The 26,340-nt window shown below is 40.6% G+C and overlaps 1 protein-coding gene across 29 annotated transcripts in view; it reads left to right on the forward strand.

Moving 5' to 3' along the window:
* The window catches only part of EPB41L3 (erythrocyte membrane protein band 4.1 like 3), a 219,497-nt gene extending 195,656 nt beyond the window's left edge, over window positions 1–23,841 (forward strand). For 3 of the 29 annotated variants that reach the window (XM_036322535.1, XM_036322534.1, XM_036322540.1), the window contains exons 14-27: window positions 4,970–5,023; window positions 7,606–7,641; window positions 7,828–7,893; window positions 8,346–8,537; window positions 14,682–14,756; window positions 15,108–15,197; window positions 16,167–16,883; window positions 17,392–17,514; window positions 18,207–18,590; window positions 19,363–19,494; window positions 20,141–20,239; window positions 20,808–20,888; window positions 21,162–21,278; window positions 22,713–23,841. In XM_036322535.1, coding sequence (XP_036178428.1) covers window positions 4,970–5,023; window positions 7,606–7,641; window positions 7,828–7,893; window positions 8,346–8,537; window positions 14,682–14,756; window positions 15,108–15,197; window positions 16,167–16,883; window positions 17,392–17,514; window positions 18,207–18,590; window positions 19,363–19,494; window positions 20,141–20,239; window positions 20,808–20,888; window positions 21,162–21,272 — 2,160 coding nt within the window. In that variant the 3' untranslated portion in view covers window positions 21,273–21,278; window positions 22,713–23,841. The remainder of the gene's footprint in view (window positions 1–4,969; window positions 5,024–7,605; window positions 7,642–7,827; window positions 7,894–8,345; window positions 8,538–14,681; window positions 14,757–15,107; window positions 15,198–16,166; window positions 16,884–17,391; window positions 17,515–18,206; window positions 18,591–19,362; window positions 19,495–20,140; window positions 20,240–20,807; window positions 20,889–21,161; window positions 21,279–22,712) is intronic. The other 26 variants (XM_036322542.1, XM_036322541.1, XM_036322536.1 and 23 more) reach the window with 20 other exon arrangements.
* Window positions 23,842–26,340: the final 2,499 nt, after the last annotated feature.

The raw sequence follows: 26,340 nt of genomic DNA on the forward strand, positions 1-26,340 counted from the left end.
ATCATTTCGCTTAAAGTAACAAACGCTGTCGACAACATTAAGGGAGGACTTTCTGAATCCTGATATCATGATACATAGTGGTGAGATAGTCTAGATCAGTGATATTCAACCTTTTTATCTCGTGGCGTTATCTATATATATAAAAGCCTAAGCAACTGAACAACAGAATGACTGAACAACTAGTCACTATGACGCGCACTGACCACCAGGGGGCAGACGCTCAACCTCCTGTGGGCCCTCCCCCACTACCAACCTCCTGCGGCCCTGATCAGCCTTAATTGCTGGCCAGGCCAAGGGACCCTATTCGTGCACAAATTCGTGTACCAGGCCTCTAAGTATAAAATAATTAATAAAACTCTGCTGCACACCAAAAATGTATTTTTTGCCAATCTGATCATCTAAGGGGAAAGGGATCAGTACCCCTGACTAAATAGTCAGGTATTGCATGTTTTAAAAATTCTTGCAGCACACTGGTTGAAAAATCACTGGTCTAGATAAATGCTACTCAAGGTGAGGTGGGAGAGAACACTACCATAGGGGATATGTCATCATCATCTGGGCAGTTTTACAAAACTGTAAGTGCCTCTCATGCTGGGGATTCTGAAATGTCCCCTCTACTGTCTTCTGTTGTCATTGCTAGGCTGTCGTCGTTACTCACAGACGTGAGCCACATTCCATGGGTGTTTTGGGTCAGAAAGCAAGTTTGAGCTGTTTAAAATGTCCACATAGCATCAGTCATTGGCAGGGCCAGAAAGAACTGCGTTGAAAACACCAGTTTTCAAGCACAGTCAGGAAGGGACTCACTTGAGGCTTCTATACACTAAAAATGGGCTGAAATTTCATCAGCACTAGCAGTGCCAACGTATACACTGGATGATTTCTTTAAAATCCAACATGAGTCAAAAACCCCACATGCACTCAGACAGTCTGGAAAGGCCGGGGACGTTGGATGGGCCTCCATGGCTTCCAGCCAGGCAGTTGTTCAGTGGGGAAAGGAGTTGAGCCTTCAGCTTCCATGCACGAAGCCCTGCCGCCTGTCTGTTTCCTGTCCCTCATCCAAGCCACTGGGTGAGCTGATGTTGTCGCCAGCAGCCTTTCCTCTTCATTGCTCTCCTTTCCCCATAGCGGTATGAACAGCCCAGCAGTTTCCCTTTCTACAGGCTTCACATAGAGAACAGGGAAAGGAATAGAAGCTGCCCACAGAGGCACCTGGCTGTCACCTGCCCTCCTGCCCACTGCTCCCCCGGGCCCCTCAGCTCTTCTGTTCCCACAAAAGAAGGGTTTTGTGGCAGGAGACAAGCCCATTACTCTTAGCATTTAAAAAATTTACAAAGTCAAAGCCACATTATAATAAGAAAAGAAAGTCTTTTCAGTTTTTGCTCAGCTAGAAATCACGTGAGCTGCACCTGTGAGTATATAGTATTGCCAGGGTGTGTAAGTATCTATATTTAGTGGTATTATGACCATTTCTTTTCAGCAGAAGGGGAAAAAAATGGGAATGGTTTCACAGATGTTTGAAATAAAAGTTTAAGCTTTTCAATTTGATATTGCCTAAGAGCCCTTTTCAAGGATCCTGGGTCACATATGACTTAGGTTAGATATATGTAACTACTTTCATACTTGAAAAATACTTTTCAGAGAAAACTAGTTTAAATCTGAGGCTTTAATAGCACTCTTTCTCACAGTGGCCATATTATCAGATAATATAAGACTAGAACCTACAACAGTCAAGAACACAAATTTATCTATAAAGACTATATAGCTTGTTTCCAACCTGGACATACATTTTTCCTTTAGCAATGGGGTTAGTCATCAGGCTAGCATAAAGCAAAAAGATTGCCATTTTATGCTTTCTGAATTCTAAATAACTGAACTTACGTGTAGAAAACCACACAGATCTTGTGCCTAATCCAGGGTATACATCTTGTTGTAACCAATGCATGAGAACTCATGTTAAACTTGGGCATGTCTGCATTACATCGACAAAACAAATCACAGCAGTACTCCTTGCAAGCTGGTGACCATGGGACTGGAGCTTCCCAGTACGGGACTCTCCTTGTTATTGAAAATCTCTCGGACCGTGAACCAGCCCTGGCCGCTGCGGTCTCCTGAGCCTCCCTCTGCAGGCTCGGTCAGCCACGGCAGCTCTCCTGACACTTCATATTTGGCCATCTGTTCAGTGTCATCTCGTAACACCAACTGTTCAGAGCTGTGCTCTCTGGTTCCAGCCAAGCTAGAGAACTCATATGTAGGTCATTCCATTAAAAAAAAAAATAGCCATTTGTTTACATGGCCTGTTTCATTCTCCAGGCCTCAAGCACTTTGGCAGCTACACTGGGTGAGTTTGTAACATACAGTTCAGCTCTGTGACTTTGATTTTGCAAATCACTAATGGCCATAGTTCTTTTTAAATATTTTATCATCACTGCTTTCATTTTTCACCTGTTGTGCTGGCTTAATTAGTTCCAGCCTTTCTCCAGAGTGAAATCCACTGTAGAAATGCTTGATCATTTCAAACATAAAGCTGTTGGCCAATAATACCTTTCTTTTGTACTTTCAGAGTGGTCAAATAAGAAGGGGCGGTATATCAAATTGTCTTTCAAAAAACAAGATGAATTTAGCTCACCATACCATAAAATGTAGTTACATATGAATTTCTGAGGAATTTTTTGATAAAGCAAAAAAACAAAAAGATAAAATTCAAATCTGGAGGAAAAAATTGACCACTTAATTTTAACATTTTAAATTAATAGTAATAATTATATTAGCATCAATATATTACAACTACTATAGGTTTTCTTAGTTCTGTGTGTGTCAGGCATATAAAGCACTGAGTATCCATTTCTTGATCTGGTTAGGGTTATTTTCACCATTTTACTAGAAGGAAATTGGGATTAAAACATAAAATGTGCCCAATGTGTCACAGATTTGACTAGCGAGGATCTCAGCTCATGTCAGCCTGGTCAGGCCCCTCACACTGCACCAGGACTAACGTAAAGCCAAGATGCTTGCAAAGTCCTTGATAGAAATTTTAAAGCCATAGGGAAATAATATGTGGGAGGAGAAATACTTTCAAGAACTTTTAAAATCTTTGACACAATTAGCACACTGAGCACAAGTCATTCTTATTTGTTCTTGAAAGTTTGAAGATGTTGAATTATTTCACACCCTGTCTCTCTCTTTTTAATTCAGACTGGCCTTTCCCTAGATTGTCAGTGGGTGAAGCATTGTAATGTCTTTGCAATGACCACCCAAGAAAATTAATACTCACCCACCCCACATGTTGCCAAGTTGGTCAGGTCATGAAAAGGTATCAACACACTTTCTTCACCAACCCACTGAAAGTCATTTTCCACTTAAACATGCTAGCAAGGGGCCAGAATGGCGACCTCGGGTGTACCATTGCACAGATACCAACTCCTTTTCTTTTAGGAATATATAAAATGAAAGTTTGGGTTAGTGCCAAGAAATCAACCTAGCCAGAGTTATGTGAGCATAAACAACTCTCCCACTGTCCCTTCCTGACACTCTTGGGAGTGTCTTCAGAGGCAGATTCACAGCCTTAGAGCTTTGATTTTTGTTTTCAAAATATTAATCACACATCTTTGCTCAAGGGAATTTAATAATGCTTAGCTGGTATTTATGGAAGAAAAGTCCGTTAATATTAGGGCATCTAGATGTTTCTGTTTCGATGGCTATACTATTCCCCGCCAGAGAAACTAGTTTTTGTTTTAAATCATAAACCTCTGAAACAGATTAAAAACCAGTTCTGAAATTTCTAGTATAATTCTCCCCTAAAAAGATGGGCCCTGACAATGCTGTGCTTTGTTTTATTCGTTTCCAAGTAGATACTTCTCTCTCTAATTTTAGAAAGTTATTATTATGCTGTTGTTAATTCTCACCTGAGGATATTCTTTCCATTGATTTCTTTAGAGCTGGGGTGGGGACCGTCCAGCCTGTGGGCTGCATAAGGCCCAACAAATCATTTGGTGTGGCCCTGCCAAGGCAACTGCAGGCAGGACTTGAAATTCAATAAATCTAGGAGCTTTTTTTATAGCAACATAAATTTATATTAAGTGAATTATATTAAGCGAATGATGTTTTAAATATCCAGATGACCCATGGTTCCCCACCCTGCTTTAGAGCGAGTGGAAGGAAGGGAGGGAGGGCAGAGAGAGAGAAACATGGATATGAGAAAGACATTATTATTATTATTGCTTCATTTGAATGGGAATTTTTGGAACAAGATATTTTAGTAGATATACCTCTTTATATTTGGAGGGTGAGGCAAAATAAACACAGGATATAGTCTTAAAATATACCTAGTTAGCAAAGCTAATTGAAAATTAAATTACTTTTTTTTTCATATGTAAAACATGTGCCTGTGAGTCACTGGCATGTGCTTTTTATAATTACTAAGTAATGCAGATGGCCTGGTGGTCAGAAATGGATGTAAATGATCAAAACGGTATAAATGAGGGGCTGAAAGTCCAGTGACTGTTATAGTAGCTTTTTATTTAAATTTCCATTTTAATTTACCTTTCAAATGTCTGAAATATTACTAGAATTTAAAAAAACTATATAAACATCAAATTTGCATTAAGTATTTTGTATTAAGTATATTTAGGGGATCTTTCTTGGGTTTTAGTTAAAGCTGTGGGGGGAAGAATGACAAATTGGTTTTCCCAAGACATAAAACCAGACAGGTCAGCTTGGCTACCTGTAGTGTCTGCGGTTCCCGCAGGCTGTGTGCCTCTGGTCTTCCTCTGAGTGGCTCTGCTGGTGAAACCTAGCTCTGGCCTTGCTTTTGCTTTTGCTTGACCCTGCATTCTCGTGGGAAGGTAGTTTGATTCGGATCACAGAGAAAGAGAGTGGACTGCGTGGCCTGTGCCATGCCCCATTTAACCAGACGGGTTTGTTTTCTATTCCTGCCTTCCTCCTGGAACCCCATCACTTCTCTGGTCAATAGACGGACAGTGAGCGCACCGACACCGCGGCCGATGGGGAAACCACTGCCACTGAGGTTGGTATACTCACTGAGGGTGGTGGCTCTGCCTTCAGGAACTTTGCATATTAGCTTTTAGAATGGAGAGAAATTATAACCATAGCAATAGGAGTTAAATATTTTATAAGGCCTAGACTAGTGGTTCCAAACTCTGTAGAATCCCATTTCATGTTTCTCATTCAGAAGGTTTGGGGCCCGGATGGAGAATTTGTATTTCTAAGGAGTCCCCGGAAGTTGTTGATTCTGTCCATTTTAGTTAGGACCACATTTTGAGAATCATTTGGCTACACTGATAATGCTTATTTTTTATATATTCCCCTATCCCAATGGTCGGCAAACTGGGGCTCGGGAGCCACATGCGGCTCTTTGGCCCCTTGAGTGTGGCTCTTCTACAAAATACCACGTGCGGACGCGCACATACAGTGCGATTGAAACTTCATGGCCCATGCGCAGAAGTTGGTATTTTGTGGAAGAGCCACACTTAAGGGGCCAAAGAGCCACATGTGGCTCGCGAGCCGCAGTTTGCCAACCACTGCCCTATCCCAAATGAAAGGCTGTTTATGTATCACAGCTATGATGAATGGGGAGGAGCATCACAATTAATTTAATTAGCTTGTTGATGGTTAAAGAAATATATTTAAGTTCCAAATGGTCAAGTATACTTGTTCAAATAATAATACTTCTTTTAACTCATTTTTGTAGACTTGAGGTGGCACAGGTCACTCAACATAAATGAATTGTCTAGGAAGAGAAATAACTTCATACTTCATTGAAAAATATGTGGTCAGATGGAACAATGATAGAAGCAATACTGTGCTATTATGTATTCTTTATTAAATTTTTAGGGTACATTAAATATGTGTGTGTGTATGTATGTATGTGTGTGGCTTATGTTGTTTTTCAAATCTTCTCTACCAGTTAATAATTAAAATTTCTGTAAAAACAGTATTTATAGTAATGGGAGTCAAGGTGTTCATTTCCTAAAGTGCTAGCCGAATTTATTTTTTACTTTGCAACAATTTTTACTTTAGGTTGTCTTTTTAAAGCATTTAATATTATAATACCTAGTTGGGTATTTAGGAAGAACTAAATATTGTAAGTAGTATCTCTAAATCATTTTATTGAAAATATCTTCAGAAAAACATTTCAAAGTGGAGTTTTATTAAGTGTCTTCCTTCGGAAATGCCACACTTCAAAGCTTGGAAATCGTAATTTTTTTAAGCTAAAAATAATATTATAAAAGTATTTTTCATATCCTTTTAAGCAATCATGTAAATTTATTAAAAGTTAATAATTTTCTATGGCAAAATATAACCAGTGCATGTTATTTTATAAGAATTAGAAGTTACATATAGCTGCACATAAATATATTTAATAAATTTCACTGTAATCTTAAGTGCTACAAGTGAACAATAATAATACTTTAAAGTTTATATAGCAGTTAACATTTTGTTGTATAACATCTGAAGCACAAAAATCAGTACATTTTGAGGCTTAAAAATAAGTGAAGAGCTGTGAACCTACCACATACTTAAGAATTAACACATCACTCACACTGTGTTAGAGTTACCTGTGCACTCGCTAACACTTTTTAAACACTTTTCCTTTTCTTTGAGGAACCAGCATAAAAGTAGTGCAGGGTGGGGTATGCTGGGTAGGCAGTCTTGACCCCTTTGGCAGATAAGGAAACCTGGACCCAGATAGACTGACTTGCTTATGGCCACCTGCTCAAGCATTGGCTTCTCGCGTGTGGCTTTACTCTGGGCCTCCTCTGTAGCACAGGCCTGGGTGACTGTGGCGTGGCCTACTTACCTAGTTTTTCGTACTCAGATACCAGCCCAAGGATTAGACACGTCCTTGAAATGAGAAGGGTTGAGGGAGGAAGGATAACAGAGTTGCATTTAGGTATTTTTTTTGTATTTTTTAAAAACTCAAAAATAGTGTTGTTAAAGGTAATTATTGATTTTAAAGGTAATTGTTGATGGTAGTTGATTTTTATAAAAATTTTCTTATTCACCCCATATCTTTCTTCTTCCCTCCCAAATTGGTTTTTTAAGTACATGAGTTCAAGAAATTACAGGTTTCAAGAAGTTTTTAAATGTGAGAACCTCTGTGTTAAATTTTTTGAGCCTCCGTTCTCTGGCCTACATTGGGGATAATAATAGCTAACCTCTTAGAATTATTATGAGGATTCATGCACTACAAAAAGCTCTCATTATTGGGAAATCATAGCAATTCTTATGAATTTGAATTTTGATGGGGCTCCCCACATTTCCTGAACCATTTCTAATGTCCATTAAGGACAGCCCGCCGAGCCCTTGCTGTCACCTCCCAAGCATAGGTGTGCACACATTACACTTACAGGTCTGCAGGTTAAAGTGGCAGAAACCCACTGAGCAAGGAATCTTTTGCTCCTCTTTTCTTTTTAAGCTTTGTCATTTGTGTGTGGGAATGTTGTGGTTTGCAAAGAAGAAATAGCATTCGTAAGCAAGAGCAAACTAGTGCCTCCTTTTAGCAAGTTTATATAGACCGTGGTTCCTCAGTCTCAGAGTCGCTTGCATGGTAAGACTTTGTTTCCCGCTCTTTCCTGATGCTGGCAGTCGGACCAGGAGGAAGATGCAGAGCTCAAGGCACAGGTAGACAATGAAAAATAAGACAATAGCAAAACCCAGTGTGTGTAAGCCATTGTCCATCTGTGGTGTTCCAGTCTCCCAGCATGCTCCGTAGCCGGTTGCCATGTAGTTGATGCAGTGTGGAGGGTGACATTTGTTCCAGTGACTACCATGTCCCTTACCTTTCCCTTTCTTCTCCACTTTTTTCAGAATAGTCTGATTAAGCGAATAAAGGGTGAAAATGTGTATGTCAAACATAGTAATCTTATGTTAGAGGTTGGTATGAGTATATACCAGTGCATGTTCATGTGTGTTGAGTTCTTTCCGTGGTATACCTGTGGGCTCATACCATGATGCATGAACTGTGTGCTCTCACCTGTGAACAAGTGGGGATGACTTCTCACCTTTCTCTGATTTCCTTCCTCTCTCTTTTCCTGTGTGTGTATTTATTTTAATTCTCTCTGGTTACATGTGAATTATATGCTTTAAAGTTTACCATTTTAAACTCTTGGTTTTTATGCTTGTGTGACCTAGATTATTTTTTCCTCTCTTTTCCTTGGCAATATCACATTTTCACCAGAGTGTTTGTGGTAGTGTCATGATCTGTGATCAAAACTTTTGTTTTGACTACTAATGAAATGGACATTACTATTTTTTAAAAAAGAGAGAGGAAAGAGGAAAATAAATGTAAAATGTTGACTGTTGGATTCTTTATGTTCTGAATATAGGAGCTAGATAAAACTCAAGATGACCTGATGAAACATCAGACCAATATTAGTGAGCTGAAAAGAACCTTTTTAGAAACCTCCACAGATACTGCCATCATGAATGAATGGGAAAAAAGGCTTTCTACCTCCCCAGTGCGACTAGCCGCCAGGCAGGAAGATGCACCCATGATAGAACCACTTGTCCCTGAAGAGGTCGGTATTCAGGCTGTTGGTTGCAATTGTCTTCTGTTCACTAGACTCGCTTCTCCACAGGGTCTGCACCTGGGGAAAGGATTTGGCAAGCTTCTGAGTAGAAAATCTCACCACTTGTCTGTATGTAACCTGAGCTGCCATATTCAGTGCTCCAAAGAAAAGCTGAAAAATAAAATGATGAGGTGGCTAAGGAGCAAGTTGGTCACATCAGATGGTGCTTAAGAGTAAACAAGGGAATCATAATGCATGTCCGCCTATCCCATTAAACCTAGATTTCACAGCTGGGAGAAAATTAGCTACCATCAAAGAACTGACACTTTTTCTGAATATGCTGCTTCTGCTGCATTAAGAAATGCCCTGAAAACTCATGAATGCTTCTCATTAATTGCAAGATAAGGCCTGTGGAGGTTGTCTAATGTTTGACTAAATGGTAACCTGTAGTTGATAGAATTTCAGGACATACTTTATTCTCGGAATACTGTACCAGCCTTTTACAGGTATGAGCAGTATTTTTTTTTATTTATAACTGATTTTTATACATATGACTGCTATTTTAACAGATTTATAACCAGCTTTTATTTTATTTTTAATAAGGAAAGTAAGGCCAGAATATGTTTTCAAGTGAGACTCTTCCATAGAGGAAAGCTCTGTATAAATTACAGCCAGAGTGTAGGGAGGATCCAGCTGGTGCGAGTGACTTGGTGCTCCCATTGTGGGGCCCACGAATAGCTAATCTGACTGTCAACTATTAGACATCATCTTGCTTTATCTGTCTTTCAAAAACGTAGTTTTTTAAAACTGCATCTTTCTTGCATCATATTGATTGATTAATTTCTTATCAAGACTTCATTATTGTGAGATATTTGTCCAGGAAGCTGAAACAGAAGAAAATTAAAACTTAGGCCTTTATGGGAGAAAATTTCTTTAACAGTAGTCAATGCTTAGGTCTTTGCAGTAGGAAAAAAAAGAATGTAATTAAACTCATCTTGGTCATTTTTAAAACTTCCTTTAAGAGCTATTTATCAAAAGTGACCACAATCACTATACTATCTTCATGACAATTCCAAATCCAGCTAAACACTGACGAGGCATTTCTCTATTTGAATTACTTTGAAAAGGGTCCTTTTATGCAGAATAAATGGAAAGTACTATTACCAAAGTATTCCTTTGCCATTAAACACCAATTTCCATCAGATTATTTGAGTTTCAAGAGATGAAATGTCTCATTCCAATTGATTTAAATGTTGTAGACCCTGCATTAGTAAGAATATCGCTTGTTAATTATCATTGCATAAAATTTCATTGTAGTTAGATAGATTTGACTATCTCTGTTGGGAATAAGGAAGATCATTTTGGCTCTGAGGATGGCAGACACTGCATTAAGTTACAAACACAAAAAATAAATAGCCACCAAAACTGAAACCAAAAAACCCATGCCTCCTTACAGTCGCTTAGTAAGGGACATGGTAGGTGGTAGCCACTGTGAATGAAGCTTAGGTGGACGCGTAGAGATGTTAAAGGTTGGTGCTAATAAACAAGGGACTTTACAGAGCTAGGCCATCAGACTAGTAAAAAATGTGTTTCATTTATTAAATCATCTTATTCGTAGAGAATGACATTGATGAACCAAAAATCATTAATAACTTGAAAAAGTGATACTTTGAACATAGTGCACTTTCCCTGGATGGTGCTGCCTTTTCTGTGTTAGCACAGACAAGCTGCAGTGAGCCCAAGAAAGGATTATTTTTTATAATTAAAGGATGGAAACATGGCTTCTGCAGAGGAGTGAGCAGTTTGGTTATTTAGACTGGAGAAGACGATGGGCTGGTCTGCTTTTAGGGTCTCCTAAGCTGTTAAGCAGAGGTTCTACCCCAGGGTCCAGCACCACCACAAAAAGAAAATTATAGAAAGACTTGGCTAGACCTGAAAAAGAACTTAAAAACAAGGCTGATTAACCCTGGTTATCAAAGAGCAGCCCTAAGGAGCTTCAGGTCCCAGAGGAAGAGAGGTCCTTTCAGGGCGGGACAGAGCTCTGCGTATTTTCCTTGACCTTGGGGCTGGGCAGAGTAGCCTAGGGGCTGCCTTCTAACACTGTCCAGGCCCCTTCATGGCATCCAAGTTTATATTCCATTTGAGGCCTGTAAGAACAATCCAAAAAGTTTGTATGCTCTATAAATTCTTGACAGTTTCTAAATTATGGCCCTGGCTTTTGTTATGGTTTGTGAAAAGTGCAAAAGATAACTTTTCTCCTCCCAGCAAGCTATATGCAAAGCATATTCATTTACAAACACATACCCAAAAGATTTTCATTTTAGAAGGGAGGTATTTTTTCTAAGTAAATTACAATTTTATATCATCCTATTATTTCATGTATCCCTTTTTATTTTAAAAAAGAAAAAAATTATGTATATATATATATATATATAGAGAGAGAGAGAGAGAGAGAGAGAGAGAGAGAGAGAGAGGATATTGATTTCAGAGAGGAAGGGGGAAAGAAACATCAATGATGAGAGAATCATTGATCAGCTGCCTCCTGCATGCCTCCTACTGGGGATCAAGCCCACAACCCAGGCATGTGCCCTTGACTGGAATCGAACCCGGGACCCTTAGGTCCACAGGCCGACACTCTATCTGCCAAACCAGCTAGGACTCATGTGTCCCTTTTTAAATCTAAGTAAACAGTAATTGACCAGTTTAGAAAGAAGTCCTAAAATAATTTAATTTTAAACAAGGGCCAAATACTGTTTGTGTGAGAGGTTGAAGAAACCCTGATTCAATGCCCCAAGCTTGGTTATTTTTTTTGTAATCTAGGTAATAAAATGTTGTGAAAAGAATCTAATTAGGGCTGGTTTTTAATGTGACCATCTTTTTTGTTTATCTATGGTGTGTTTGACTCATAAGTATTTTTTTGGTTTTGAGGATGTTTTCATTGATTTTTTTTAAAGAGAGGAAGGAAAAAAGAGAGAGAGAAACATAGATCGGTTGCCTCCCATACATGCCCTGACCAGGGATCCAACCCACAACGTAGGTATGTGCCCTGACCGGGAATTGAATCCACAACCTTTTTTGTGTATGGGGCGAGGCTCCAACAACTGAGCTACCTTGCCAGAGCAGTAAACATATTTTTATAAGATGCTACCAATTTATGATTAAAAGAAAATTCAGAGTTAGAAATACAAGTAATAAGCTAGTAATGGTGATGATACTCTAAGCATATTACATATGTTTACTATAAAATGAGAATTTTATTGCCAGTAGTTTCAAGTTTAAAATATTTGCATTATTAGCAAGGATATGCCCCAAAACAGCAGATAATATCAGTCCTTATTAAGTTTGGAAAATTGACAAACCACATACAGGGTTCATAGAACATAGGAAAGGTAGGTGTGTGGTATGTGAAGAATTCCAGGTATATCTTCTGTTCACACATATTTTCCATGACAGTCTTCTATGATGCACCTTGGCCTTGTCCACGTTAGAGGCATGTTCCCTCATGGTTACTTGAATATTAAAAGTTTCCAAATTCCACCCAATAGACAGTACCCATTAGCACTTACACAGCGCCAATATTCTCTTTTTTAATGTGGCTGGTTTTACAGGTATGTGAGCTTAGTACAGTGAATCCTCCTCATTCACACTGCATATTTGCACATTTGCTTCTTCACTAAAATTTATTGTAACCCCAATGTCAGTATTAACAGTGGTTCCATGGTCCTTGGCAGACAGGCTGAGTGGTGAAAACCTTGAGTGGCTCAATGTATACGTTCCCAGCTGAGGCTGAAAGGCAGGGTTCTGCTTTCTTGGTTCAGCTCTCACACTATAAACAAGTATCCTTTTCATGGCCTGTTTAGTGCCACATTATTGCTTTTTTTGTGTTTTTGCTGGTGATTTTTCTGTTTAAAATGGCCCCCAGGCATAGGATTGAAGTGCTGTCTAACATTCAGCAGTGTGCCTTATGGGAAGCTACATGTGTTAGATGAGCCTCATTCAGGAATAAGAGTGTTATTGACTCTGAGTTCCATGTTGATGTGGATCAACAATTTATGTTAAATATAAGGACTTTAAACGGAAATGCATACAAAGCAGATTATGTATTGATAATGACCAGAGGCTCCCAGGAACCTAATCCTGTATATCCCCAATGGGGCAGTGCTTCAGCATTCACCAGTTTATTGTTCATAGTGACTTTGTAGAACGTAACTACCATGAATAATTGGAATTGATTCTATTTGTGCATTTGTCTGCTTTCTAGTCCAGCTCTCCTTTTGCTATTCAGGTCTTAGATGGACCTCAAATTGGACAAAAAAAAAAACAAATCCATTCACCAGGGATCATCTATTTATGATTAAGAAGAATTATCTCCATCTTCTGAATCCGACTTCTTTGATTTTTTCATCCAGGCCTTGGTACATATTACAATTATCTATGGGAAATTTTTAAATACTGATGTGCACCCCACACATCAACTCTTATTTAAAAGCTGGCCACATAATTCTAATGCACAGCTCAGTTTGAAAACCCCTGGCCCAGCTCTGTAGAAACCTTTGATTCCCCCAAGACGAGTGCACCTCTGAATTTTGCATGCCAGCATCGGGCCTTGGTTTCAGTCATGTTTCAGAGATGAACTTTTAGGTCACTGAACAAAATGGATATATCTAATTCTGTTCTAAAGCGTTATATTAGTGAGTGTCCTTATTATCAACTTTTCTTTGTCAGTACCTCTTCTCTGTTAGCTGAACTAACTGGATTGGGGTTGACCATTATAGGGTTTAATTTTAATATCTACCCCTTTTGTTACCCTTTTCTGCAACTGGACATACCCAGTTCTGAGTGCAGGCAGTGTGGACATTTTCAGTTATAAACACGGACCTTTTGGAAATGAATTGATGTCAGATAACAGGATATGCTGACTACCACTGTTTTCCTGCTGATTTTGTTTTTTTAAGCTTTCATTTTAGGGAAAAATCGTTCAGTGATTATAATTAGAGGCCTAGCAGTGGTATTCTAAAAAGTACCTATAATTTTGACCTTTCTTTCCTGTTTCTTATTCCTATTTGAGAAAGAGGCTATGATTGAAAGTAAACCAAACAAAAATCTACATTTAATGATTGTACACGGTACGTTTGTCTCTTCCAATGCCTTTCTCCAAAATGGGGCAGGACAGGGATTTTATTTTTCCTTCAAAAATGTCTTACTTGTTCCTCACTAAATAGCTCTCATAAAATTATATTGTTTACAACAATAGAATTTATTTTGAAAGCTCCATTCTTCTAGAAACTTTGAACTTTGTTATTTTTAAATTTGCCTTCCTTTCTGTCACTGTTGTATGGAGTTGCATGCTGTGCACAGATAGGGTCAGTAGTCAATGTATAGCCACTTAAATTATTCCTTTTTAATACTAGAGAAAGGAATAACAAGAAGATAAAAGCTAGTTCTAACATGACTTATTTACTTGAACGTTTCTTAATTTGATATAATAAAGATAAGCATGATTTGAAATAAATTATTCACCAAAATATTTTCAAATTGACTCTTTAGAAGTCTTCACCATGTTATGAAAATTCAAATAAAGCTACTACCTTGAGTATATTTTATGTTTATTTATGGAACAATAAACAAGTCGATCTATATAGACCCGGGTTTATTCGCATCAGTAGCTAATGCAGTGACCCATGTGTGTCTCTTGACTCTTTATGTAGCAGCACTTACCTGGGAATACAATCAAGTATTAGAAATAGAATTGAGATTACTCTCACCTTAATGTTTTTAAGTCTTAACATTTTCTTTTCATACTCACTCATTGGCGGTGTGCCAATGACTGACATAGAGACACTGTTCGAGGCTGGGCACTCTTTTTATTGCTCTTGCATGTTCTGTGTTTGTAGAAATAAGAGTGTTTGAGTCATACAAACACCAGAATTTAGGAAAATTATCTCTTACTTTTTGGAAATAATTAATTCAACTTTGAGATGGTTTCAGACCATTTTTCAAATTAATAGACAATAATTTGCTTTTTTCAGAAAAATAAATAAATAAAAGAATGACTGTTATATGTATAGCACAATAAAAGAACTCTCTCCTAACTTGCCTTTTTGGGAACTGTCTGCTTCCTCTTCTCCAACCCAACCCCCTTTATTCAAACAGACCAAAGAAGAAAGAGAGATTTCTGAAAAGGTTATATTTTTGCAGCAGGGAAGCTCTTCATTCCTTGAGTCTCAGGTAAAAAACAAACATAAAAGAATGTTCCGAAAGGGTATTGCTCTTCAGACTGCAGTGTTATTAAAATGTCTTTAGTTTTGTTTTCTTTTTAAAATTTACCTTGCTGAAAACTAAGGTAGGTATGTATCATTTTTGCTTCGCTTCTGGGGAGGGAAGAGGAATTTTCTCCCCCTTGTAGTTCCCAGCTAGCCACCACTTCTTTATGGCCGTTGCTCCTAGGTGGTTCTGTCTGTGTGTGGGCTTTTCTAATTATTGGAACTCCTCACCATTTGTTTTACCCTTAGTGTGACACTAATTGGATGGCTTTGAATGGCTGTGAAAGTTCTGAATTTCTATTGGTTTTCCCACTAGCCAAGTGTGATAAAGAGAATGCGGGAAGGAGACTCTGCGGTTACCTCTCAGCAAATCATTTTCCAGAAAACGGTCCCATCGACCCTAGAGGTTATTTTTCACTTCATTTCCTTTAATCCAGCACCAACAAGTTGATGAATCTGCACTTCTTTTTTCCTAAGGCACACATATTTCTGGATTCAAGTTTGCAGGCAGTGATGAGTATGCAAGTAGAAAACATTCCAGTTTAAAATGTAAACCAAGGTGCTTATCTGCTCCTTGATTTCTCTTCTTTCTGGAACCTGTTAGACTAGTCAGCTGCCTGGTCCCATCCTGTGAGGCTTCCCAAATGCAAACATGTCTTAACTTTCATTTCTTCTGCCTTATTGGCACTGACAGTAGGAAGGTGGCAAAGGAAGTACTGAGACGATGAACATCAGTTGCAAATAAGATTGGAACACTGTACAGGCCATTGTCACCTATTTGTAAGAGGCTCCTACCATGTCCCAACAGTGGGAAATCGTTCCTTCTAATGCCTTGAACACGGGCACATGCAATAGTTATTGGATAATAAGTGGTATAATGGATTTGATCTCCTAAATAAGGAAGTATAACTTACAAACATGCAAGCATATCCCCAGAAACTTGTGGGATGCTGGCAAGTTCCTTTTGAGAACAGATCTGAATACACTTATGTTTCCTGTGGAAAACTGGCTTTTTGTGTCAACACACGTAAAGCTAAATAACTTGTACAACCAACCACCTCAAGATTATAGTATTTAAGGTTAAAATATAGAATAATGTAGATGTTTAACATACGATCAGATATATCTCACCACCAAAGTATGTTTCTATTTAAAGAAATCTGACCCTGCAACTCCACATGCAGACTGTATTCTGAATTGAGGATTAGAGCTTATAAATTTTAGATGAGAAGCGATTGCAGCGATAATTATTAGATGGCACCAGCCAGTGCAGTCACATGAGTGTAGCTCTTGTCCTGATTTTCGTAAAGGATTCTTGTTTTAGAAATGAGATGCCATCAGCGTTTCTAATTTAGCTTTTATATTTCAAATATAGGGCACAGAGGATTGGGTTTTTGTAGACAAAATACCTACTGAGGTAGTTGATGGCGATTTGAAAAAGATTGTGACTTACAAGGTGGTGACCATGAGCAGTAGAACTGGTGACATTCCCGCCGACATGTTACGCTCTAGTACCATTGAAATGCAGAGCTTCGACGACTTGGCCCAGGAAATACAATTGAAAGAAGAAAGCAAACAGAAGATATACGCTCTCGGAAAGTCCTATGATACCATATCCGGAAAAATCGTGACTATGACGGAGAAAGCTAAGGAGGGAGAGAAGGGAGTGCAGCCCTCGGGTCTTGAAGTGTTTCAGAAAATGGAGCCCAGGAAGGTCACCCCCGTCATGACAGAGTACGAGGTCCTGGATGCCATCGCTGATGAGAAGTCCAAGCGAGGACCCGAGGGCCACACTCCGAAGCGGAGGCTGTCGGAGTCCCTGGCTCCCATCAAGGAGGCCGAGTCCCGGCGGCAGAGTCCAGAGGAAGAAGACCCCAGGAAGGCTCAGGTGCTGGGCAGGGATGCTCTGCACGTGGGCCTGGAGAGCGTGCGGTGGAGCCAAGCTGAGCACGCCCCGGAGGGGGAGGCCTTGAAAGTGGGGCTCTTTGGACCCCGAAGGAAGAGCCTGTCCGAGTGGAGGTACTCCCAGGAGCCGGCCTTCAGCGTCACCACTGCCCATTACCTTACCGAGTCGGCTGCCTCCCGAGTCGTGGTAACCAGTGCCTTTCGTTCGGCCACCGACCCCGATGCCAGCATGACCTTTCTGAGGCAGCGCCCCTCCACCCTGAACCTTTCCGTTTATCTTGCTGTTTGGCTTTACGTTTAGAGCAGCCAACCCAAGCTTTTTACTTTTGTTCATGGTTCAGTCAGTACCGCAGTCCAGCGAGCATTAAAACACTTTTCGTTTTACTTCCAGCTCCCCGTGCCCGAGATGCGATAGTGCTGCTGTGGCTTGCAATGAAGGGAAAAAATGATCCGCTTAAACCAGCGCCTCCCTAATCCTAATAACTCTCTCTGCCTTACCCAACAAGAGCTCATGGTCACCTCGATTGGCTGTTTTATTTCCCATTCTTTTCCGTTCCCCAAGTCTCTGGTAGATTCCTTCCTCCCTCCTCCCTCTCTCCTCCGCCTCCAGTTTTGTCTCACCAGCTGTGAATGTGCTGTGTGCCTGTATAGGTACCTGTCTCTGTGCTTGACTCTCCATTTCTTTGTTCACTCAGACTAAGCAGTCTTCTGGTGAAAAGCTCATGGATGGCTCTGAAATCTTCAGTTTATTAGAGTCTGCGAGAAAGCCGACAGAATTCATAGGAGGGGTTACCTCCTCTTCTCAGAGCTGGGTTCAGGTGGCCTTTTGCTTCCATCCTTGGTGTTCTGACTCTGCCTGTTTGCCTTGCTTGCTTTCTTTATGCCTGTTTGCTGTGTGTGTGTGTGTGTGTGTGTGTGTGTGTGTGTGTGTGTGTGTTGCATCCAAGTGGGCTTTGCCTCAAACACCTCAGAGGTGCCCTCAGTTCTTCTCCGTCATGCCTGCATGGCGTGCCTGTCATATGCATTTAGTTCCATTACAAGAACATACTTCAGATACACAAAAGGCAATGGTGATGAGAAATTTTAATGGCATTCATTTTTTTAAACCATTTTATGTCTCCTATGAGGTCCAAGAAAGCAACCCAAAACAATGTGAATGTGCTGCTGCAAAGCTTTTTTATTCTGTTTGGGTTTTGGTGGTGGTGGTGGTAGTGGTTTATTATTTAAATTGTGTTTTGCACTGCATTTTCTTTCTTTTGCGGATATCCCAAAGTAGCAGCACAGATTCTAATGTATATGACAGGGCAGAGGGCAGGCATCAAAGATTCTGGTGGGAGGAATGAAGCTAATGTATATTTCCTAAAGTGTTTATGGTTATAAGCACTTCACACTGGCTTTAGGCATCTTGGTGGGTGGCATCGGTTTTTGTTGTGGTGGTGGTGGTTTTTGTTGTTGTTTTTTTACCTTTGGTTTATGGAAAGTCGCACTGACACAATCTTTCCCCATACAGAAAACAGAAACCAAGACAGAGTCCAGCGAAACCGAGACCGAATCAACCCAGCCCCCCCAGCCACTTAGCACGGAGAAGGTTGTTCAGGAAACGGTGGTGGTGGAGGAAAGACGTGTGATGAATGTGCATGCAAGTGGGGATGCTTCTTACGTGGCTGGAGATGATGCGGATGCTGCAGCACAGGCAGCATCTGCTGGTGCTTCTAGCGTTAAAGGGAAGGAGGGCTCTGCTCTGACGGAGGGGGCTAAAGAGGAGAAAGGGGAGGTTGCCGATAAAGCTGTCCTGGAGCAGGAAGAAATGGCCACTGCTTCCCATGAGCCAGAGGAGGAGCAGAGTGCAACAATCCACGTTTCTGAAACTTTGGAACAAAAACCTCATTTTGAGGTAACTAGTAGTTAATTTACTTTTAGCACTAAAGTAAACTGATCTGAGTCCTTGAAATTTAGTTAAGCGTAAAGATGAAGCTAAGTTTAATTTTCTTTTCAAGTCCATTTTCTTTCTCCTCTTATTTCTGTCGTGCATGGCAATTATGGGTCTCATGCAAACATATATAACGATTCTTAATAATATATAGTTCCAGGAAGTGGTTTCTGCTCTCACTGCAATTATTATCATTGGCAGTAAACCTGGGAAGTGCCTGTCCAGCCAGGATATTAGAAAATTTGATAAATTGATTTCTGATCAATGTAATCCTGAAGGACCACAAACCATGCTTGTCCAGGTGCCAATTACCAGAACTTGGTTCTTTATCCTGTTTCCTTGTAATTCTTAAAGTATTGGGAGTAGGGGAGTTATGTCTTATTACTTGTTCCTTCTTTCTAAGAAGTTCATATTTTTTAAAAGGCTAATTTATGATTTTTTTTTATTAAGATTAGTTTATGAGATCAAGGAAGGGGGACGAAAAATAGTTTATTTCCTTCAAAATGTTTTCCTTTACCTGGAACATTCCACATAAAGATGCTATGGAATTCTGGGAGACTGTTGGACATGTGTCTGTGGTGTGCCTCACTTCCCAACTTCCCTAACCTCATGGAATATGAAAATATTTATTTCATACTAACCTTTGCTTGTATATATCCACCAAGCGGGGAGGGGAAAAAACCAAAACTGTGTTTGTACAAACTAATGGCCACTCCCCTACTTCCTGTTGGCGCAGTCATCCACTGTGAAGACAGAAACCATCAGTTTTGGCAGTGTGTCGCCAGGAGGAGCAAAGCTCGAGATTTCTACCAAGGAACTGCCAGTCGTTCACACAGAAACCAAAACCATAACATACGAATCCTCAGAGGTAAGAGTCTGGGACGATTGGAGCCCTGGCCCTCTGTTTTATCCCTTTCATGGCTGAGTGTGTTTAAGTGTAACTGCATGATTGTCAATTTGTGAGACTCAGAGGACCAGCAGCCAGACTGTCTCTGTCAAGAGTGATGCAATAATGTTGTTTTAGTACTGATTGTGGGGTAGCAGGTGCCTTAAATAAGTCTTCCTACATCTCAAACAGTAGAAAAAGGCCCAGACATCTATTTCCATAGCCACCGATAAGGAAAAATATTAACCCAACCAGCCACTGCTCTCATTTCTAAAGCCCCAGCTTTATTAATGACTAGAGGCCCAGTGCACTATACACTGGTAGGGTCCCTAGCAGCTGCCAGCCGGGGCCTCCCTCCCTTCCCCCTGCCGGCCCTGCACCCTGGTCGAACCCCCGTACAACTCCCGGTCGAGGGGACAGTTTGCACACTATGCTTTTATTATATAGGATGGTGAACTCTGGCCATGTCTGGGTCAGTCTTTACCCGTAGTGGCAGCTGCCAGATGCTGATTGAGGTGCACAGTGATTACGGGAGATAACTGAGTCACCATAACGCTCTAAACTAAGCAAACACCTGGAGAGGTAATGTAAATATTTGAGTGTGATATCTTATTCTCTGCTTGCTTAGGTTGATCCTAGTGCTGATTTGGAGCCTGGCGTGCTAATGAGTGCACAGACGATCACATCTGAAACCACCTGTTCCACGACCACCACCCACATCACCAAAGTAAGACCTTCCCTCAGAACTTTTTCTAGGTTTGGCTGCATATGCAAATAGTTATGTGACTCTCAGTATGCCAGGAAAGCTGCATTGGAGCTTTCTCAACCACTATATTTATGGTATATCTGTCCTCCTGGGCTAGTTCTGTTCAGAAATATACAGTCTGATAATCTTTGCTTACCTGACACTTTGGCACATGAGAGGTGCTCCAGAAACACTGGCCAGCCAAATCCAAAGAATTCCATTCCATCCTTGTTTCTGAAATTAATAATTTACAATAACTGCCACAGAATTCTGTTTTCAATTCTTAACGGATGATACTGTAATAACTATGCATGGTGTCACATGGGTACTAGACATATCGGGGTCATAACTTCATAAGCTATATAAATGCCTAATCACTATGTTGTACACCTGGAACTGAGATAGCATCCTGTGTCAACTGTAATTGAAAATTAGGAAAAAAAGAATGATGTTACTTAAAACTGGGTCAGCATCTTCTGCCATTTCCTCCATTGAACAATGATTATTTCTCCAAGTGGGAAAATTCATAACACTTGTCTCTTCCTTTCAGACTGTGAAAGGAGGCATTTCAGAGACGAGAATTGAGAAGCGAATAGTCATCACGGGCGATGCGGACATCGACCATGACCAGGTAGTGTGTGTAAGATGGTCAATACCTGTCAGCAGGGCAGAAAAACACTGGTTGGCCCTGTTCTTCCCAGTGCTATTCTTCCAGTCCAGCATGTAATCTAAACAATTTTCTGAATTAACTTTCCAATAGACAATGTACGATTCTTTTTGCAATCATTGTACCTCATTTGTAAATTGTGTATAAAGATCTAGCTCATGAGTCTCCACCTTGCTACTGATCATGCATGTTCCACCTCCTTTTTGTCTTTGCCCTTCTGTGATTTCTTGGGGATAGGCGCTGGCTCAGGCAATTAAAGAGGCCAAAGAGCAGCACCCTGACATGTCAGTAACCAAAGTAGTGGTCCATAAAGAGACAGAGATCACACCGGAAGATGGAGAGGATTGACCGCAGGTAAGAGGTGACACTGACTCACTTGGCTTGGCCTCGGCTGGCATGTGGCATGAGGCACTTTCCCCTCATCCTTCGCCTGACTCCACCCTTTCCTTTTTTCTCTCACTGGCATTTGCAGGGCTGGCTGGTTACCCAAAGGATGGAGACTTGCTTGGCAGGTGCCTGCTTGTTTCAGATTTGGAGGTTCCATCCAGAGGACTTTGCAGACAGTGCCAGCTAGAGGACAAAGGAAAAGCAGGGTCCTTGCTTGCGAGATCTCGCTGGCGTTTGCTTTTAGTCCTTGTCCTATACTCGTTTCATTAGCCAATCTGCAAGGCCAAATTTGATTTTACTTGCCATGTGACCTGCTCAGAACTAAGGTAGTTTTGTTCTGAAAGGTGCAATTTGTGTGTTCCAAATACTAGGGAAATAAAATATACTCCCTATTCCTTTTGATGGCAACATTATCCCATTGTAAGCTTTTTCTTCAACTGTGTTTGGTTATAGCCTGTGTATGCTTTTGTTTGCTTTGGTTTACTTTTCATTTGAAGCCTGAGCACTGACTTTCATTTTGGATGTCTTCTGTCTCCTGTATTCTATGTTGATTTGCCCCCTGGTGGAGCATTGTGTCTCAGGAGGAGGAAAATTCAGTCCTGTGGTCCCGCTTTCCTCCAGGAAGCGCATGCCTTCCCAGCTGCTGTCGGGCCGGCCTTGCAAGCAGACAGCATCCTCTGTGTGTGCGCAGACTTGTCATGCATACTAACCTGCCATGCAAGCATTTGTGGGGCTCTCAGCACCCTAGGGGGCTTTGAATGCTGAATGCAACTGATGAGCTACTTGCACACTTGGCTATGTAATAAAAGTCTCTTAAATGTTTTACATGTATAAATGAAAGAAGTTAGTTCTCTGACTTTGGTTTAAGAAACATAGATTGACAAGAGGCCTCTCTTAAAGAAAAACATAAAAACCACTCAGATTCAAGTTACTAAGTAACTTGAAAGAGTAATTTGGAAGATAGACAGCAAAAAAAGATTCTCCACAGAGCTTCAGCCACTTGGATGATGCTGTAGTTATTCAAGACAAAGCATATCAGTGGCTTACACTGGTATTTTACAACATCTTATCAAAAAGAGCATTGAGTAGCCCGGCTAGTGTGGCTCAGTGGTTGAGCATCAACCCAGGAACCAAGAGGTCAGGGGTTCAATTCATGGTCAGGGCACATGCCATGTTTCGAGCTCAATCCCCAGTGTGGGGCATGCAGGAGGCAACCAATCAATGATGTTTCTCTCTCGTCAATATTTCTATATCTGTCTCTCTTCCTCTCTCTCTCTAAAGATCAATAAAAAATACTTTTTTTGAAAAAAAAAGAGCATTAATAACCTGTAAGATACTTTTCTTCTGACCTTGATCTCAGGTGTTTTCAAATGCATAACTGACCAACTCTCTTTTCTACAGGAATAACTTAGCCTGCACAGGAATCCAGTCATGAAAACCATTAGGAAAACCAGAGCCTATATGGAGTTCTTTCTTCTAACCCCACTGACTTGTATCTGCCCGTGGAAACTTTCAATCCAGAAGAACAAACCTTGACCGTCAATTAAAGACACTGGCAGAGAGATCTTCCCATAATAAAGCAATCCGAATCAGCAGCACTAAACTGATATTGCATGAAGCAACGATAAAATTACAAAAGAGCAGCATTTTTAATTTTCACAAAGTGTCTAAGTTTTCAGCTATACCTGCACGTTCATAACCAACAATATAAACCGTGATCTCATGTAACACATAACCAATCCATGCCTTTTATAGTTTATTATCATTAAAGTCTAAACACAATTGCAGTTTCCTAGGTGACAGATCTTTTGTTTACAGATAAATGAAGATTACCCTAAAACGCTAGAAGCTGTCTAGGTCCATTGTGTCAGGTTTATCCCAGATTAGATGTGCCAATAACCGAGTCCACTCAGTAAACACTTGAATCTTGTACTTGTTTCACCTGGTTTTATTACTCTTAACCCATAAACAGTGACGACTCTCTGATCCTCTGGAGATAGTTAATGCTTCCAGTCCTGCTTTGTGTATCTAATTTAATTCATTATAAGGTAGTACTGATTTTAGCATATTAATGTGATTTCTTCCTTGTCGTCCACTTTGCTCTGCGTTCAATCTTGAAAGATTTCCAGAGTTCCCTATCAGATCCTAAATATGTAAATTGTCATTATTTGGGGAAAAATATGTATTTTTGTTAGTTCACAATATTCTGAAATTTCACTGTTGGGGTGGTTTGTGTTATTTTTTTTCTATCTTCATTTCTGCTTTCTTCTATTTTTTAATTGATTTTTCTTCTTTTATTTAAAAAACTTTTATTTCCAAATCTGGTCCATACTTACAACCTAGTTCAGAGCCAAGCCTTAAACTGTACAGAATTTCCACTGTAATTAAGCTATTTACTGTTTAGTTATAAATAGACTTCAAAAAGATATATTCTCCATTACACTGTCTATTGCATCACTCAGCCCATGGTGAATGTATGTTTCTGCATAGCGAAATAAAAATGGTAAATGCATTCTCTGTGTACCAATTTCAGTACTGTATGTGTTTAGCCCAGAGGTCACATTCGCACAACATCAGAGGCTTTATTCGTCTGCATTGTAGAGCTAGCCTGTCTTTGTATGATAAAAAGTGCACATGTGATGATATAGAGTGTGGACTATTTCAGGTATTGGAGATGGGGAACAAAATCTATAATAATAAAAGCATAATAAGCAAATCGACCAAATAGCAGAAAGACCTTCCGGATGACCACGCTATGACACACACTGGTGCCAGGCCAGCCAAAGCGGGTGCGATGCGATTGGTCGGGGGCCTGGCCATCGCCCCATGATCGCCCTGCAGAGGGAGGCCCAGGCCACCGGCCAGTGGGGTGTTCAATCAATCGGGGGCTTCCAAATTGCTCCAGAGAGGGAGGCCCAGGCCACTGACTGGCAGGCTGCGGTGAATAGCCTAGGCCTCCCTCTGCAGGGGCAATGCCCCAGCCGGGTGGGCAGGGCCTACTTTTTGGGGCGATCAGTCGTGGGGCTCCTGGACCGTGAGAGGTCACAGGCTGGGCTGAGGGACCCCTCCCCCCACCAAGTGCATGAATATCGTGCACCGGGCCCCTACTACATATATAAATGGTTGCCTACAAAGGCCTTTTTAAAAAGTACAGAATCTCAATTTCAAAGTTTTGACTTTTTTATAAGAAAAGAAGCTCTGTTACATAACCAGGTTTCTGACTGCCTTTAACCTACCAGAGAGCCACCGCTTGCTCATGTCGGCTCCATGGCTGAACAGGTTACCCACGTGCATTCTACGAAGGCCCACGCAGTGTGTTCCCGCAGCTCATCCGCATCAAACTCCTCGCATGTCAGGGACTAAGAATAAGACTTTTGGTTACCAACTGCCAACCTAGTACTTGCTGGCATTTCATACCATGTCTTGCTTTACCTAACTTTCTGATTTTTTTAACTCTAAACTTCAAAAAAAAAAATTTCCCATGAAATTGTTAGGTTTGATCACATACTTTGGTCCTATTGAAGTTACCAAATTCTTATCATTTATCTCTGAAGGTGTTATCAGCTTGTCCTTACTGTCAACACTGAGTGTTCATTTTAGGAACCAAAGCATCATTTCCATTGTGTTGGAAGCCAATCAAAAAATGTGTTGAGAAAAACTAACACTTTATTGATATAAAATGGTATCCCAAGGACCCTGTATCCAATCTTCTTAGTTTGTGTCCTTCAGGTTGTACCATGTTCACTATTTTAAATCAATACTAGTGTGTGCATGTTTTTCTGTCCTCGGTGGTAAGTGTTCATTTTTATAAACTTACACATTATCAAGGAAGTTGTACATTTTCAGCTTTCTTTCCTCTGTTACTGCTCTTCAGAATTTCCCAGCCTCCACTCGCTGCTGTGAAAGCCTCTCCCAGGTGTTTGTGCATTTGTGACAGCAGACCCCAGCGTCTAATGCCAAAACCTGCAGCTGCTTTCTGTTCCTGTGTAACCAATTACTACAGAAGTAGCAGCTTAAAACAACACACATTTATTGTCTAGGTTCCTGCAGGTTGGTGTCCACATGGTTTTTCTGGATCCGCTGTCAGGCTGAGGTTGGGGTTGCAACTGGGGAAGATCTTGCATCTAAGCTTTTTCCAGCCGTTCGCAGAAGACGTGTCCTCATGGTCATAAGACCCTGGACAGCTTGCTTCTTGAAAGCCAACAACAGGGAGACGGGGGATCTCCCAGCCAGACAGTCTCAGACAACATAATCAGGGGAGCGGCTTCCTACCACCTTTGCCATATTCTGCTCAGAGGCAAGTCATGGGTTCTGCTCACAGCATCAACAAATTTAAATGTTACATTTGGAGGGTAGTCAAGCCCTATCTAGCATTCCCTAGTTCAGCAGTTTTAAAGATGAATTCCACTCGTAAATAAAACTGGCTTATGCTTATTGCTAAACTCAGGTCACCTCAGAACATTTTTTAGCGATACTACTGAACGTTTTTTAGCCTTTACTAATACAGAAAAATGTAACATTGTGGTCGGTGTGGAAAAAAGAGCCTGGATGTTACACTTTAAGAAACTGAAGGATTCCACTTCCCTTAGCTATTTGCCTCAATGCTTCTTGAATGGCTCTGAGATTCAGGCCCAGGGCCATAAGAAAACAAGAATTTAGGCTTCTCTCAATGAGCAGAAAAGCAAATTGCAGATCTAAAGGCATATGGTCCAGCCTATTGGCAGCCTGCAGTTCCTACTAATCACAGAGGGATCTGAAAAACATTAGCTGTGGAGTTGTCAAGCCTTAAAAAATCTAGCCTTCTTCCAGGTAAATGCTGCCTGCTCGAAGGCGCTGAGAGCTCAGCCCGGTGGTCACATCCTGCTCCTTCTGCAGCATTGGGATTAATGGGCAGAATCGCAATGACACTGAGACACCCGTCACCCAGAGAGAGAAATTAGGACAACACAGAATGTGGGAATTTCATACAGTTTGACTTGCCTGGAACAATCTTCCACCCCCGCCTACTCTATTTCTTTGAAATGTCACA

Source organism: Myotis myotis, unplaced genomic scaffold (assembly GCF_014108235.1).
Source record: "Myotis myotis isolate mMyoMyo1 unplaced genomic scaffold, mMyoMyo1.p scaffold_m19_p_9, whole genome shotgun sequence".
Classification (NCBI taxonomy): Eukaryota; Metazoa; Chordata; class Mammalia; order Chiroptera; family Vespertilionidae; genus Myotis; species Myotis myotis.